A 17,232-nucleotide genomic window follows, 5' to 3' on the forward strand; every position below is an offset into this window, starting at 1 on the left:
CCTCTATGTAACGTAGCTTTGTACGTGCTGTCAAGAGACAAAAAACTTCAGGATCTTCAGGATTTAAAGTATCCGCGAGTTTTTTAGGCGCTCGAGTGCACGGACCTCTAGGTCTTAGTTTCAAATACGTGTAGTAGGCTGTATACAATTCCACACGTATTTGAAACTAAGGCCTAGAGGTCCGTGCATGCACTCGAGCTAAAAAACTCGCGGATATTTTAAATCCTGAAGATCCTGAAGTTTTTTGTCTCTTGACAGCACGTACAAAGCTACGTTACATAGAGGCCTAGGCTTGCGCGTGCTGACAACCGATGTTGTAACAGAGTATATACAGAAGAAGCTGTCGTTCGAGATAGGGAGTTGCCGATCCTGTAGAGTGAAAACAAATTTCCTCACGCGCATCCTTCATCCATGGTCAAACCATAAGATATGTTCCATAAGTGTGTCACTGCCTATACTTCGTAATGCTAGAGACTTACTGTGAGGTAGTTCGAGAACGACGTGAAAATTTACTACACGCGGTTTTGCAGACTTCCAAGTTCCATCTTCCTATTTAGTCTGTACTAAGCCTTGACAGCGCTTCACCAGGCGTCGCTTTATGAGAATCTATGACCTACGTCACTTCATGACAAGCTCCAGTTTGTAACCAGTGACAAACTTATGGAACATATCTAATCAACTTATGGTCATGGTAAGGCCGTGTTTTGGTCAAAAAAGAGGGTCAAATCTATAATAGAGCAAACCTCTGGATGCATGGTCGATCTTCGTAGTCTCTTTGATGATTTTAAAGCTTCATAATCATAACCAGCGTTGCCAGACGTACTAAATTATAGAACAATGCGATAATTTTAAGAGTTTTTTTTTTCGAAGCGTACGATAATTTTCACGCTGTACTATATAGTACGCTAAATTCGATAATTCGGCTTAGGCATACGATAATTGTACTATAATTTCGAATTTAGCGGGAAATTGAACTAATCTGGGTACAAAAGTCTCGCCAGGTGTAGAAAAAGGCGAAATAAGAGGCAGTGATACATGTTCATCCCATAGTAATAATACACTTAAGGCAAAAGGCTGGATGTGAGAAACGCTTGGACACGTTATTTATCTATCTCCTTGAGTACCCATGGATTAACTAACGCTAGGGATAGTTCGTTCCCCCAAAAAGATAAGGCATGCATGTTCCAAACGCCCCCTAGCAGCAGGTACTATCCCTAACAGGAAGTTATAAGAAAATTGGACCAAATATCACGTGATCTATGACGTCAAAATTGAAATACTGCCTAAATTGGGCAAAAACGATTTATTTTGCCGAGAGATGGCGCTATATCTACATCCGCTTTGGTCCAATAAATTGGGGGAATGAAGAGGGGAATCAAGGAATAATTCGGAACATGTAGTTGGCGATAGAATTACATGGGAAACCCAGTTAGTGAACAATCCCTAGCGTTAGTTAATCCATGGAGTACCCTTGTACTGATTTTAGTGTAAATACAAGGTGAATCGGTACACGCGCATTGGTTTTACGACTATTTTGGAGGCGCTCAGAGCGTACGATAATTTTGGTTGAAAATCGATAATTTTTTGGCTTTGGTACGATAATTCGGTAATTTTTATCTGGCAACGCTGATCATAACATATATTAATTAATTTATTACCCCAATTAAACGAGAGACAAATAGCTATATTTAAAGTAGAAAAATATTCTTAGATATTTATTAAAAAATATATATATTCTTAATAAAATACAAGAAGGCTGCTGCTATTTAATATAAAGTCTATATGTAATAATCCCTTAAATATATCTCCCCTTTTTCTGAAATAGGCATGCTAGATTTAACAAGAAGAAATTAACAAATTAATTAATTATTTCCATAACTTTTATGATATTGCTCATCCCGTTTTCGTTTTCTTTTGTAAACCCTTGAAAATTTTACATCCTAAATAAATTTATGTTCCCGAATATTTTTTTTAAAACCATTTACGACTCGAGAATTCCCCACTTTAAACTTTGCGTAATAATTTTCAAATTAATTAATTTTTAACCCTTGCAGAAATTAGTTTTATCACAAAAACTGTAATGCCTCTGAATTGGCTTCAACGCGGTAATTAGTAATTACCCTTTTAAATATTTGATTTCATTACGGGTTGAAGGTATTTGTAGTAAGACTCGTGAACCTTGGAATTTAGAAAGAAAAAAACAAAACGAAAAGGATCGAAGTAAAGTCCAAAGTTCTAATCTCATAAGCCAGATTAAAAAAACCACCTTAATTTGAAATTTATGTTACCTGAGTTTTGTTAAGAGGAGTCTTTTGAGCCCATTGGAACATTCTTTCGTAAACATTTCCGTCGTAGCATCCCAAGGCGCTGTTTAAAACCAAGTCATGGAAGTCAAAGGCGTCGACTAAACCAACAGCGTCGGGCCTCAATTCCGTAAGCATCTTAATAACGTGAGCGCTGATTCGGGATAAGTTACTTTCAGAAAGCCCAACCTGTTAAATAGAAGTGTGCAATTTTATTTATGGTTACAAGCTTTTTTAAAATGTATGTGTGCTATTTTATTCATGGCTTCAAGTAGGGGTGTGCGGGTACCCGATATCCGTAAATTTCCCGATCGGGCACCCGCGCCCATAACCCGAAGATTACCCGTTCGGGTATCATCAGTTCGGGTACCCGCGCCCATAACCCGAAGATTACCCGTTCGGGTATCATCAGTTCGGGTACCCGCGCCCATAACCCGAAGATTACCCGTTCGGGTATCATCAGTTCGGGTACCCGCGCCCATAACCCGAAGATTACCGTTCGGGTATCATCAGTTCGGGTACCCGCGCCCATAACCCGAAGATTACCCGTTCGGGTATCATCAGTTCGGGTACCCGCGCACATAACCCGAAGATTACCCGTACGGATACCCGCGCCCATAACCCAAAGATTACCCGTTCGGGTATCATCAGTTAGGGTACCCACCCGCGCCCATAACTCGAAGATTACCCGTACGGGTATCATCAGTTCGGTTACCCACCCGCGCCCATAACTCGAAGATTACCCGTTCGGTATCATCAGTTAGGGTACCCACCCGCGCCCATAACCCGAAGATTACACGTTCGGGTATCATCAGTTAGGGTACCCACCCGCGCCCATAACTCGAAGATTATCCGTTCGGGTATCATCATGCAGTTCGGGTACCTGCGCCCATAACCCGAAGATTATCCGTTCGGACATCATCAATTCGGTTACCCACCCGCGCCCATAACTCGAAGATTACCCGTTCGGGTACCCTCCCCAATACCCGAAGATTACCCGTTCGGGTACCCGCCCCAATACCCGAAGATTACCCGTTCGGGTACCCTCCCCAATACCCGAAGATTACCCGTTCGGGTACCCTCCCCAATACCCGAAGATTACCCGTTCGGGTACCCTCCCCAATACCCGAAGATTACCCGTTCGGGTACCCGCCCCAATACCAGAAGATTACCCGTTTGAATAAAGAGACGGGTAACCCGGAGAGTACACGTTCGGTATCAGTTCGGGTACCCGTCCCGACATGAGAAGATTACCCGTTTGAATAAAGAGACGGGTAACCCGGAGAGTACACGTTCGGTATCAGTTCGGGTACCCGTCCCGACACCAGAAGATTACCCGTTTGAATAAAGAGACGGGTAACCCGGAGAGTACACGTTCGGTATCAGTTCGGGTACCCGTCCCGACACCAGAAGATTACCCGTTTGAATATAGAGGCGCCTTTAAATAACATACCAATAGATAAGCTCCTGGCATTTCTCCAATATTGTAGCACAAGAAAAGGTTACATAGTCGGTTCAAGACGACCCTTAAAGGCGGAGAAACTTGAATATCATTGAGCCATTCGCAATATCGTCTTGACAAGGAATAAAGAATGTGGGCTTTAGCGGCGCGTATAAGGTGAACTTGATTCATATTCCAAGCAACATCACTATTGACACCCGAAGAGATAGTGGCTTGAAGATGCTTATTCGCGTCATGAACCAATCTGAAATGAAAATGATGATAAAATTAAAGAATAAAATAAGTTACCATCAACATCCTTCAGAAAAAAATTAAACCAACTTGTAAGCCGCGGCTTGGTAAATGTCCAACAAATGAGTAAAATTGGAAGGGTTGATGGAAGTTAAAACAGTGGGTTGATCAGCGAGAATATAAGCCATGATGGAACTTGGACTCGTTCGTACTTCGCCTCTCAAAACTTTCATGAGGTATCTTAAAAACAGTTGCAAATAGACGTTACAAAACTCGTCTACTACGTTTTGAATATCAGTGGTGTGCGAGTCCCGTTTTTTCGGTTTTAAGCCGAGTCCGAGTAGAGTACTTGGCTCTCGATACTATAACTTAAAGGGTACCGAGCCGGGGTACTCGTTAAGTTCGGGTACCGAGCCGGGGTACTCGTTAAGTTCGGGTACCGAGCCGGGGTACTCGTTAAGTTCGGGTACCGAGCCGGGGTACTCGTTAAGTTCGGGTACCGAGCCGGGGTACTCGTTAAGTTCGGGTACCGAGCCGGGGTACTCGTTAAGTTCGGGCACCGAGCCGGGGTACTCGTCTAGTTCGGGTACCGAGCCGGGGTACTCGTCTAGTTCGGGTACCGAGCCGGGGTACTCGTCTAGTTCGGGTACCGAGCCGGGGTACTCGTTAAGTTCGGGTACCGAGCCGGGGTACTCGTCTAGTTCGGGTACCGAGCCGGGGTACTCGTCTAGTTCGGGTACCGAGCCGGGGTACTCGTTAAGTTCGGGTACCGAGCCGGGGTACTCGTTAAGTTCGGGTACCGAGCCGGGGTACTCGTTAAGTTCGGGCACCGAGCCGGGGTACTCGTTAAGTTCGGGCACCGAGCCGGGGTACTCGTCTAGTTCGGGTACCGAGCCAGGGTACTCGTCTAGTTCGGGTACCGAGCCAGGGTACTCGTCTAGTTCGGGTACCGAGCCGGGGTACTCGTTAAGTTCGGGTACCGAGCCGGGGTACTCGTTAAGTTCGGGTACCGAGCCGGGGTACTCGTTAAGTTCGGGTACCGAGCCGGGGTACTCGTTAAGTTCGGGTACCGAGCCGGGGTACTCGTTAAGTTCGGGCACCGAGCCGGGGTACTCGTCTAGTTCGGGTACCGAGCCGGGGTACTCGTCTAGTTCGGGTACCGAGCCGGGGTACTCGTCTAGTTCGGGTACCGAGCCGGGGTACTCGTTAAGTTCGGGTACCGAGCCGGGGTACTCGTCTAGTTCGGGTACCGAGCCGGGGTACTCGTCTAGTTCGGGTACCGAGCCGGGGTACTCGTTAAGTTCGGGTACCGAGCCGGGGTACTCGTTAAGTTCGGGTACCGAGCCGGGGTACTCGTTAAGTTCGGGCACCGAGCCGGGGTACTCGTTAAGTTCGGGCACCGAGCCGGGGTACTCGTCTAGTTCGGGTACCGAGCCAGGGTACTCGTCTAGTTCGGGTACCGAGCCGGGGTACTCGTTAAGTTCGGGTACCGAGCCGGGGTACTCGTTAAGTTCGGGTACCGAGCCGGGGTACTCGTTAAGTTCGGGTACCGAGCCGGGGTACTCGTTAAGTTCGGGTACCGAGCCGGGGTACTCGTTAAGTTCGGGCACCGAGCCGGGGTACTCGTTAAGTTCGGGCACCGAGCCGGGGTACTCGTCTAGTTCGGGTACCGAGCCGGGGTACTCGTCTAGTTCGGGTACCGAGCCGGGGTACTCGTTAAGTTCGGGCACCGAGCCGGGGTACTCGTCTAGTTCGGGTACCGAGCCAGGGTACTCGTCTAGTTCGGGTACCGAGCCGGGGTACTCGTTAAGTTCGGGTACCGAGCCGGGGTACTCGTTAAGTTAAGAGTACTCGCACACCACTGATTTTATACTGTTTTATACCTAGCAGTTTGCATATATAAGACAGTATTTTCTCCTTCATAAGTACAGGCCGCTACAGTAGACGCGTAGAGTCGAGGTAGACCACTGATAAGTAGATAGCCATGTCCTCCGCACGCTAATCGGCAAACTTCAATAGCTCTACTACCCAAATCAGTTGCCAAACCTTTAATACCCGAAGACATAGCATGAAGCTGGAGAAAACAGTTAAAATTTTAACACAATGACACAGTTTAGCCGGCGTTCCCGTTTAATATCAATACTCACCTCTGGAAGTGTTGCTAAATCACCTTTATCCATAGCTTGAGTAAAATTCTTGTACGTTGTCATCAGATGTAAAAAGGAAGCCTTTAAAGCGTGACATAACGCGAGTGCCGGAAGTATTTTATATTGTTGAGCCTGATAATCTAAAATTTGATCTTCTTTCCCACTTCCCGGAATAATCTCCGACTGTCTTCTAATAGCGCTATATCGCGTAGCTATCGTAACAGCCCTAGCTAAGTTGAAAGCTACGTAATCAATAACTAAAACTCTGACGAAAACCATAGTGCCGTAGTTTAATTTGTCGCTCTTTGGTTTCATATACTTTCCTTCTTTAGTTACCTAAGAGATAAAGTACGAAAGACATTATAAACTAATTCATCTTAGTACTTTGGACTCTCTAGCGAGGGGGTAGACACTTTGGATCTCTTTGTACACCTGAGTTCAAAAGAGTTCAGCTTTGACAGTGCATTGAGTTCAAAGCCTTCAGAACTCAGAGTTCAGCTTTGACAGTGCATTGAGTTCAAAGCCTTCAGAACTCAGAGTTCAGCTTTGACAGTGCATTGAGTTCAAAGCCTTCGGAACTCAGAGTTCAGCTTTGACAGTGCATTGAGTTCAAAGCCTTCGGAACTCAGAGTTCAGCTTTGACAGTGCATTGAGTTCAAAGCCTTCGGAACTCAGAGTTCAGCTTTGACTGTGCATTGAGTTCAAAGCCTTCGGAACTCAGAGTTCAGCTTTGACAGTGCATTGAGTTCAAAGCCTTCGGAACTCAGAGTTCAGCTTTGACAGTGCATTGAGTTCAAAGCCTTCGGAACTCAGAGTTCAGCTTTGACAGTGCATTGAGTTCAAAGCCTTCGTAACTCAAGAGTTCAGCTTTGACAGTGCATTGAGTTCAAAGCCTTCGGAACTCAAGAGTTCAGCTTTGACAGTGCATTGAGTTCAAAGCCTTCGGAACTCAAGAGTTCAGCTTTGACAGTGCATTGAGTTCAAAGCCTTCGGAACTCAGAGTTCAGCTTTGACAGTGCATTGAGTTCAAAGCCTTCGGAACTCAGAGTTCAGCTTTGACAGTGCATTGAGTTCAAAGCCTTCGGAACTCAGAGTTCAGCTTTGACAGTGCATTGAGTTCAAAGCCTTCGGAACTAACTCAGAGTTCAGCTTTGACAGTGCATTGAGTTCAAAGCCTTCGGAACTCAGAGTTCAGCTTTGACAGTGCATTGAGTTCAAAGCCTTCGGAACTCAGAGTTCAGCTTTGACAGTGCATTGAGTTCAAAGCCTTCGGAACTCAAGAGTTCAGCTTTGACAGTGCATTGAGTTCAAAGCCTTCGGAACTCAAGAGTTCAGCTTTGACAGTGCATTGAGTTCAAAGCCTTCGGAACTCAAGAGTTCAGCTTTGACAGTGCATTGAGTTCAAAGCCTTCGGAACTCAGAGTTCAGCTTTGACAGTGCATTGAGTTCAAAGCCTTCGGAACTCAAGAGTTCAGCTTTGACAGTGCATTGAGTTCAAGACATATTGTACACCTGAGTTCTCAAGTGTCTACCCCCTCGCTCTCTAGGACGACGTTTACTTGAGCATTTTTCATGAACATATTCTCTCTGGGGATTCTGATGTTATCCATTTTTAAGAAGCCGTTATCGGAAGCTCTCATTCCCATTTTTGGTCCAATTTCACCAACGGTAATACCAGGTAAAGGTTGATGGTCTTCCATACTTCTTAATTGAACCATAAACGGATGAATCCCGTGACATTTACCATCAGTCCAAAGTTGAGCCAGAACAACAGCGTGATTAGCAGTTTTTCCCACTGTAAATATATTTTTTTTGGAATTATGGAAGAATTTTAAATAATTTTTGACGAGCTTGATCTTATCTTACAACTTCCAGGCCACCATTTGATAGAGGACAAGGTGGGGGTGTTCAGAATAAACTCCTCGGTTTTAGGGTCGTAAGTGGCTGTTGTTTGGAGACCCCTTAAAAAGGTTCCGTGACCCAATTCGGTTTGGGCGTATGAGCCAATCATTTTCATTTCAAGAGCTAATGGAAGCCATTTTGATTGCTGTTCTTCAGAGGCCATACCCATCAATGCCGGAATAAACATCACAAAGTGCACTGTTACGGGGGAAGCTTCGTGCAAAACTGCGTCAGCTACAGTCCTGAAATAGCAAGTGTTTGTTCCCATGCAGTTGGTTTCATTGTAAATTTACATTTAATGGGAATATGATCATGGATAAAGGGTGTATGCGCGTGAAGAAATTTGTTTTCACGCTATAGGATAGGCAACTCCCTATCTTGGACGGCAGCTTATTCCGTATATACTCTGTTACAACATCGGTTGACAGCACGCGCAAAGCTAGGTCTCTATGTAACGTAGCTTTGTGTTTGCTGACAAGAGACAAAAGAAATACTCATTTTCTTTTTCAGGATTTAAATCTCGAGATTTGAGATCCTGGAAATGAAGATTTCTTTTGTCTCTTGTGAGCATGCACAAATCTACATTACATAGAGGTCTAGCTTTGCGCGTGCTGACAACCGACGCTGGAACAGAGTATATATATATATATATATAAGAATAAGCATTGCCTACGTTAATCAAGGCCTGTGCGCGGCGCCGATATTTATTTTTATTTTGGCAATTTAAGTTGCCAAATTCTCTCACCTGAGGCGCTATTAGCTGGACCTAAATAAATTGAAATGTTAATTTTCTCGCGCTTAGAATTTTAAATACTCATTTTCGTGCGCGTTTCGGTCCAGCTATCAATGAAATCGTTGCCTACGTTAATCGAGGCCTGTGCACGGTAGTTTCGAAGGGGGGACTTTTAAGAAACGCGACTTATTTTCTCCCTATTTTACCGCGAGATTTCATTGATATCTGGACCAAAACGCGCGCGAAAATGAGTATTTAAAATTCCAAGCGCTAGAAAATGAATATTTCAAATTCCAAGCGCGAGAAAATGAACATTTCAAATTATTTAGGTCCAGCTAATAGCGCCTCAGGTGAGAGAATTTGGCAACTTATATTGCCAAAATAAAAATTAAAATCGGCGCCGCGCACAGGCCTTGATTAACGTAGGCAACGGAATAAGATAGGGAGTTGCCTATCCTATAGCGTGAAAACAAATTTCCTCACGCGCATTCTTTATCCATGGTATGACTTGGTTGCATAACACTTTAAAATTTAGAAACTTACAAAATTTCCTGGGGATCAGCCATATTGATTGCTTTGTGAAAAATATGTAATGATTTCTTTAAAGAAACATCATAAATCTCGGAATTGCTCAGATAATCAATGGGCAATTTAGCCATATCATTCAATTCAGGATCATCGTAATATTCCTTTTCTAAACATAGAAATGAAAAAACCCTTTTCATCCAGATTTCACAGCCTTTTCATGAACCAAAGTATAATAAGAAATTTACCTAATTCTTTCCTGCGAATCGTTTTCTCCTCAGACCCATCAAGTAATTGAGTTAATTCAACTACATTAAAACTTGACTGGGATCTTTCGCGAGCCAAATCTTCGTTTAAAGTTTTACGAGCCATATCTTAAATTACAGTGCAATTAAAAATAATTATATAAATACTAAATTTAAATTCACACAACAAGCAAACTAAACTAAACTATAGGAAAGGATTTGCTAAACAATCTTATGATAACGTTGAACAGGTATTTGTCTTTCCTTAAAATGATACGTTGTTGTAATGAACCAAAAAAAGGGAGGGATTTCCCCATTTGATAAAAATTGTACACGTTACAGATTTACACCAGGAGATTTAGGGTATTCTATAAGGAAACTTTTGGTTTAATTTTTAGATTATGGAAAATTTTCCCTATAAATTTCATTAGTTAGGCCTAACTGTGCTGCGGTGGTCTGCACTCCACAGGACGGACCACAGGGGGTGAAAATTATTATAGAGTAGTGGCACTCCATGTTAACTATCCATAGAGCTTAATACAGTCAAAGGCAAGTAGGTGCCATTACTCTATACTGCTACGCGTTTTGGGGAAATAATTAGTGGTTTTTCCAACACACTTGCAATCATGGGAATGTGGCAATTACTTATTGCATAAATCTCCCCTTGGGAAAAACTTAGTCTTAAAGCATATTTAGAAATAAAGAATTAAAGCCCTGGATAAAATATTTCAAACAACCTCCCACTTACCGAAGCCGAATTTATATTCGTTTCGGTAAACAAGTTTGTTTTTCTTTTCCCCCTAACCTCACACAGTTCCCACACCACTTCACAAAAAAATAGGGGAGAAACAATTTAAAGAACGCGTGACGTTTTGACAAGTTGTCATCCTAATTCCTTGCCAATCACAGGCCTTAGAATTCAAGGTCATGTTTACGTAACAGCCTAATAGGCCTTTTTTATTTTGACCCCTAGGGATGCCATATTTGGCTGAAAAGCCGCCAATTGGGCTTCTTCTCTAAAAAATTGGCTGGAAATAAAAGGGTTGGCTGTTGGGTGGAAATTGGGCTTGTCGGGATTTTTCTTTGGCTTTCTGTACTTAAAATACCGCCAATATGCCAAGATCATTAAGAATGCCCAAAAAACTGTCAAATAGTACTGTCATCTTTGTGTTTTAAAAATGGTGTCAGTATGCAATATGGATTGATATATCTATAAGTAAAACCAATCTCATTGAGTAAAACTAATTCCAAATTTTCACGATAAATTATTGGCTTGTTTTTGGGCTGGACAGTTTAGATCTTAGTCAGTTTTTGGGCTTGTTTCCAATTTGATTTTGGCGGGTTCAAGGTTTTAAATCTGGCAGACTGGCATCCCGTCCCTACCCTCCTCCAGCTGGTAGGAGGAAAACCGAGAATGACCAGTCATAATTTAATTTAACGCTATGCGGCTTTTAAAATAAAAATAAACAAAGTTATTTTTTAGATTTAGTGTGGTGGGTAGATAAAAAACATCTAAAATTTGTATATAAAAACATGGTGAAAATACAAATGACCCCGCCCGAACCTTCATCTAAGGGCGCTACTTCCAAGAATGATCAAAACTCATGCTCACACCAACATCATTGCACAAAATGTGGAAATCACACACATAATAACCAAGAAAAACCACCGGAATCTAATCCGGATTTTGCAACTATTAAAATAGTCAGCCGAATTGTTGTTTTTATTCTGAAAAAATGTTGGATGGTTTGCGGAGCTTCTATATTAGTCATATTTGTAATTCATTGGTATTTTGGAGGCTTTAGTGCCTTTTGTCTACTGATTTTCGCTCTTTCTGGTAATTAATTTCTAGGCTTATAATTTGGGTTAATGCCTTTAAAGTAATCGCGTATTCTTGGTACCCAGCTTTGCTCTATCAAGTTAGCGATTGGCTACTTTATCACCCAGACCAACCACCTCATTCGAGGATATATGTACCAGCCGCTTCCATGTTTGGACTTAATGGAGAAAATGTACAAATTAAAACAAAAGACGGGGTTATAATAAGCGCCATACTCGTTAAGCAAGATGCTTCGGCATTTTCTCTAGCCCCCACTTTATTACTTTTGCACGGTAATGCCGGCAACATAGGACATAGGTTAGCGATAATTTTGCACCTAACCTATACAGAGTATAACCAAGAAGCGATATCTAGTTCACTAGGGAGAAGGTTTAAGATGCATTGATATTTGCGCGCCATAGTCCCAGTCCCCCTTTCAAAATACAAGGGGGACGTAAAAGGAGGCCGGGCTATTTTGCCTCTCCTCAGTCGGAAAATACGTAATTTTCGTCATTCGCGTCGCGCTGACGTGAGTTTTCAAGAGCCAATGAGATGCTGGTTGTAATTTAGAGGCGTGGATTAACTCCGGACCTACGTTTGGACTGGACATAAAGCTAGAAATGTGGCGATTTTATACCTTCTCCCTAGTAAACTAGATATCGCTTCTTGGTATAACTACAACATGCGTATTTTATTATAGACTTCCAATTGCCCAAGGATTTTTCAATTCTTGCGGATGCAATGTTCTTCTAGTAAATTTAATTGAACTTAAAAATATTCCAAAAGCATCGTATCCTTGTTAAATATAACTTTTCTCTTATAAAAAGGTTGAATATAGAGGATACGGGCATAGTGAAGGTATCCCTAGCGAAGAAGGTTAGCACCAATCAAAATCCAATTTGCGCTTATAATAACCAGGAATTAACTGAAATAATAACAATTTCAGGACTCTATTACGATGCGCAAGCCTCTTTACAGTATTTAGTTCAACACCCAATGATTGATCATAGAAAAATAATAATTTACGGTCAATCTTTGGGAGGAGCGGTAGCCATTGATCTGGCTAGTCACCCTGAATGTGCCGCAAATATTATGCTCTTAGTAGTCGAAAATACCTTCACTACAGTACCAGATATTGCTAAAGTGCTATTCAGTTGGAAGATAATTCATTACCTTCCAACATGGTGTTACAAAAATCAGGTTACTAATTATTCCGACAACGACAACAACAGAATCATCGTTACTCATACCTTTCAAAAAAATATTATTACAGTTCAAGTCCATTAACAAAATTCGAAAAGTTAAAGCACCAACCCTATTTCTCTCAGGCTTAGCCGATGCTCTCATACCCCCTTACATGATGAAGGAACTTTATAATGCGAGTATTTTATAACCGAATTGCTAGAATGAATATAACATACTTGCGTTGTTTGTGTCTTCCGAAATATTAGGCCTCTGGAAGCAATATGAAAAGACTTATCTTATTTGAATCTGGAACTCACAATGAAACTTGGATATGCAATGGTTATTACAAGTCTGTCAGCTTGTTCTTTGACGATGTAAGATCTAATTAAACTTTTTCTTAATTAAATAAATAATTTAGAGGTTAAATGTCCAGTGACTCCAGTCATAGTTTAGGCTAGAATGATAGTTACAAAAATAAAGTGGTAGCTTACTCAGAATGCGCCATTTTGATGAACTAAGTATTCCTCCACAGTCTGAGAAATAGCACACTTCCTCTGGTCCAAAACTAGTTCATTAATTGCTTGGACCAGTTCATGATTTGCAATCTATAGATCTAATAGATCAACTGCAGAACTTGGGGGAATAGATCAATTACAGAACTTGGGGGAATAAATAAACTGCAGAACTTGGGGGAATAGATCAACTGCAGAACTTGGGGGAATAGATCAACTGCAGAACTTGGGGGAATAGATCAACTGCAGAACTTGGGGGAATAGATCAATTGCAGAATTTGGGGGAATAGATCAACTGCAGAACTTGGGGGAATAGATCAATTACAGAACTTGGGGGAATAAATAAACTGCAGAACTTGGGGGAATAGATCAACTGCAGAACTTGGGGGAATAGATCAACTGCAGAACTTGGGGGAATAGATCAACTGCAGAACTTGGAGAGAACCTTGGGAATTAGATCAACTGCAGAATTTGGGAAATTACACCAACTGTTGAACTTTGGGAATTAGACCAACTGCAGAACTTTGGGAATTAGACCTACTATTGAACTTGGTAAATACATCAACTGCGGAATTTGGGGCAATAGATCAGCTGGGGAAATATGGCTTTTAGGCCTAAATATTTTTAATTAGCCTAATCCCAAAAACATAAGTTAATAAATAGCAAGAAGGGATATCTAGTTTATTAGGGAGAAGGTATAAGATGCCTAAGTATTCGCGCGCCATAGTCCCAGTCCCCCATTCAAAATACAAGGGGGGACGTAAAAGGAGGCCGGGCTATTTCACCTCTCCTCAGTCCGAAAATATGACTGTAATTTTCGTCATTCGCGTTGCGCTGACGTTAGTTTTCAAGAACCAATGAGATGCTGGTTGTAATTTAGAGGCGGGAATTAACTCCAGACCTACGTTTGGACTGGAGATAAAGCTAGAAATGTGGCGAATTTATACCTTCTTCCTAATAAACTAGATATCACTTCTTGTAAATAGTTTAAATACCCAAAATTTTATCATTTACCCAGGTTTCAGCGTTCACTAGTCACGACAAATCATTCCCAAAGCAAGAAGTTTGCCTTTTAATTCCCGCTAACATTTTATGATTTAAAATTTGAAAAAAAAAAAAGTTGATATTAATTTATTTGTTTTACACTTTGTACCTCAAAGATTAATTAAAAGAAAAACATCCAATTTATTACTGCATTGTAAAGTTTTCTTTTAGTTATTTTCACTGCCACATAAATGCACTTAAAAAAAAAATTTGAAGCTTCACTACAATTTGTTTGTTGTTTTTTTTTACCTTATACTTTTTATATACGCATTTACAGAAGAATAAACAATCATTAATTAAACTAAACCAAACATCTACGAAGAAAACAAACAAAAAAAAATAATATTAAAAGCTTTCGAGAAAAATTATTCATGAAACATTTTTTTAGTATTACAAATGAAAAAGGGGAAAAAAAAAATTAATTATGATAATTAACCATATTCGAATAATAATAATAATAACAAGAAATATTTAATTAATTAAACATCAATTATATAAAGTGGCGTTTCGATAAAAGAAATAAATTAAAAATGTGTGTGACATATTTCCTCCAAACGAACGAACGTGGGGAAACGTGTGTCAAAAAATTAATTCTAGTATTAATAAGGCTGATATGTTTTAAACGAAAAAAATTAGTGGCAGGCAAGTTATGATTATGGACCCTTTTGTAAAATTAGGACCACCCACGAGTTAACAACCACCTTCAAAAAATGCTCGGCACTTTTACGAAAACGTTGCAAACTGTCAATGGCAAGTAAGGTTAGTCGCAATGCAATTCTTTCGTCAGGTCATAATTTTAGATCATTAATTGACAAAATTTTGAGATTAAAAAGTAAATTAACAATGCGTAATTAAATATCTTAATGAGAATTTAAACCATTGTTTAAATATGAGAAGCGTATGTATGAAACATTTTTTTTTTTTTTTGTGGGTTGCCATTAATGACTAGGATTATACATTAAACTCCCGATTGAATTGAACGTGCATAAATAGAAAAAAAAAATAAAATAGTGACCAAAAAAAATGATATGTAAAAAATGGTTATATTCAACTATATAATGCTCAAAGAAATGGGGTTAATCTGACGCAATTCATGACGTATGTACGTACGTTATTATTACTAACAAAATAATTATAATAAGGCTTCGATCCACCAAATCCAATCAGCCACAAAATTATAAAGACCCTATTAATTAATTAATTAATATATTTCGCCACCACTAAAGATGGAATGAATTAAAGAATATTTCTTTTTAACTTATTTTTCCATAAAATACAAACAATCCTTTACTATTTAAATGAATAATGAAGCGCAAAAAGAAAGAAAGAAAAAAAAAGTTAAATCTAATTTTCATAGACGTATTGTATAATTAATGACAATTTAATTTTTTTAGCGATAACGAGGCCCAAAATGGATGGATGGTTCGTAATATTTTGAAGCTGACTGAATGAATGAATGAACGAATGGTTTTCGAGTAAATTACAATTAAAAGCCTCATTAATGTAGATTAAATTAATTAATTAATTACTCCATGCAAATTAATTAACATTAATGGGAAGAAATTATAGTAAAAAAATCTATATTTTTTTTGCGTTTCACCTTCCACTTCCGATCAAAATTAATTAATTAATTAATCAATAATAAAAAAGAAATTTCATTTCATCATTCTATAAAATATCTAATTAAATATTTTTCACCTATATTTTCCATTCCTACCCAATATAATGTGCATCATTTCAAGTTTCAACAGTGTATTTGTTATTTCTCGGTATTTTAAGAATATCACCGCTTTTAAACGTAAAAAAAAAAGCTAAATATTTTCAATGCCCTTAATTTTTTTCCCATTTTTCTTTTCTTTTTTTAATTATAAAGTCCATAATTACTTTATAATATATCCACAAATAAATTCAATAATTCACCCATCCATTTATTAAAAATTCCCCCATACGTTTTAACGAACACTGAAAGCTCCATATTTATATATTTGTTTTTTTTTTTACGATATTACCAGTGTTTGCCTTTTTTAAATACAATTTTTTTTTATGTTAAGTGCGATTAAAAATAAAAATAAGGGATAATTAATTACTATCACAATTAACACAATGATAATGCTGGCTTTTACGATATTCATGGTATTTCATATTTACGGTTCCTATAAACATTTTGTTGTAACCTTTTTTGTACTTAAACCTTATTTATTTATTTATTTTCCATATTTGTTTTTGTTTATTTTATATCAAGAAATAATGAGAATGCAATTCCTGTTTTTGTATTTTTGTTTGTTTGTTTGTTCTTCATACTTAAACTTTTTAATGAGAAAATGGTTTTAAGTTCATTATCCTTTTTTTTGCATTGTTTTAAGCGAAGCCAGATGTTACCGATAATTTTGTTAAATTAATTTAAGATATCTATTTCATGATTGGTTTTTCTTTTCTCTTTGTAAATAAGTTGTTTTCTTAATTTTTAATTCATGATTAATGATTATCTTTATCTTTTGTGATTAAATTAGTTTCGCAATTAAATGAAGTTGAAAAATAATAAAAAAATCTGACAAAATTATGGGCAACATCCGACGGGTATATTTTAAGCCAAAAATATACAACATGTATTTTATATCTAAAATTTTTCAACACCAAACACGAAGGAAAACAGAGCGTGTTAACGAGAATAGTTATATTCAATTTTGTTTGTTTGTTTGCTTTGTTTTGTGTGAATTTACTATATTATTTAGCTAGTATATCTTCCAAATCCAAAATTTCACTTCATTTACAAATTTCTGCATATTTGAACGAAGATTTGGAAAATAATTTTTTAAGTTTCCTTTTTTTTTTTTTTTTTTTTTTTTACTCTTTGTCTTGGCAATTTTCATTAGTTTTTTTTTTGGAATGTGATTATTATTATTATAATTAAATATTTTGTTTTTAAATTGACCCATTATTTGTTTCAGTTCTGGCAGTGTGAGGAAAGTTCGTTCGTACATTTCTTATATCAAAAATTGTCTAATGAATTCTTCGAAGATTAAAAATTAATAATTAAATTTTACAAAAACCAAATTTAATTTAATTTAAATCGAGATAAATTATTAGTAGTTAAATTAGCACATTTTTTTTAGAAATTTATTTC

The 17,232-nt window shown here is 38.9% G+C and overlaps 2 protein-coding genes across 2 annotated transcripts; one reads left to right on the forward strand and one right to left on the reverse strand.

Moving 5' to 3' along the window:
- Positions 1 to 1,687: 1,687 nt before the first annotated feature.
- On the reverse strand, positions 1,688 to 10,446 carry LOC149610386 (peroxisomal acyl-coenzyme A oxidase 1-like). The gene is made up of 11 exons (XM_089859677.1): positions 10,297 to 10,446; positions 9,552 to 9,677; positions 9,322 to 9,472; positions 8,010 to 8,287; positions 7,703 to 7,938; positions 6,144 to 6,479; positions 5,880 to 6,070; positions 4,087 to 4,236; positions 3,757 to 4,009; positions 2,289 to 2,492; positions 1,688 to 2,178 (listed from the first exon to the last, which is right to left on the reverse strand). Exons 2-11 carry the CDS (start codon positions 9,673 to 9,675, stop codon positions 2,125 to 2,127), a joined length of 1,977 nt encoding a protein of 658 aa, XP_089715803.1. The 5' UTR covers positions 9,676 to 9,677; positions 10,297 to 10,446; the 3' UTR covers positions 1,688 to 2,124.
- A 453-nt stretch (positions 10,447 to 10,899) lies between these two features.
- Positions 10,900 to 14,260, forward strand: Bem46 (abhydrolase domain containing 13-like protein Bem46). Its single transcript, XM_089858862.1, has 8 exons — positions 10,900 to 11,385; positions 11,454 to 11,685; positions 12,068 to 12,119; positions 12,195 to 12,243; positions 12,314 to 12,567; positions 12,641 to 12,745; positions 12,819 to 12,926; positions 14,083 to 14,260. Exons 1-8 carry the CDS (start codon positions 11,082 to 11,084, stop codon positions 14,158 to 14,160), a joined length of 1,182 nt encoding a protein of 393 aa, XP_089714988.1. The 5' UTR covers positions 10,900 to 11,081; the 3' UTR covers positions 14,161 to 14,260.
- Positions 14,261 to 17,232: the final 2,972 nt, after the last annotated feature.

This window comes from Phalangium opilio, unplaced genomic scaffold (genome assembly GCF_054372755.1).
Source record: "Phalangium opilio isolate 3A_F unplaced genomic scaffold, DU_Popi_V2 ptg000329l_1, whole genome shotgun sequence".
NCBI classification, from domain to species: Eukaryota; Metazoa; Arthropoda; class Arachnida; order Opiliones; family Phalangiidae; genus Phalangium; species Phalangium opilio.

What these genes read in the sequence shown, in the direction of transcription:
- Bem46 (XM_089858862.1), top strand. Translation starts at nt 11,082, where the DNA reads ATGGTGAAAATACAAATGACCCCGCCCGAACCTTCATCTAAGGGCGCT. An exon ending in GCCGGCAACATAGGACATAG is followed by an intron (nt 11,686 to 12,067) that starts GTTAGCGATAAT and finishes ATTTTATTATAG; the next exon opens with ACTTCCAATTGCCCAAGGAT. An exon ending in TGATGAAGGAACTTTATAAT is followed by an intron (nt 12,746 to 12,818) that starts GCGAGTATTTTA and finishes CCGAAATATTAG; the next exon opens with GCCTCTGGAAGCAATATGAA.
- LOC149610386 (XM_089859677.1), bottom strand. Translation starts at nt 9,675, where the DNA reads ATGGCTCGTAAAACTTTAAACGAAGATTTGGCTCGCGAAAGATCCCAG. An exon ending in CAAATGGTGGCCTGGAAGTT is followed by an intron (nt 7,939 to 8,009) that starts GTAAGATAAGAT and finishes ATATATTTACAG; the next exon opens with TGGGAAAAACTGCTAATCAC. An exon ending in ATTTAGCAACACTTCCAGAG is followed by an intron (nt 6,071 to 6,143) that starts GTGAGTATTGAT and finishes TGTTTTCTCCAG; the next exon opens with CTTCATGCTATGTCTTCGGG.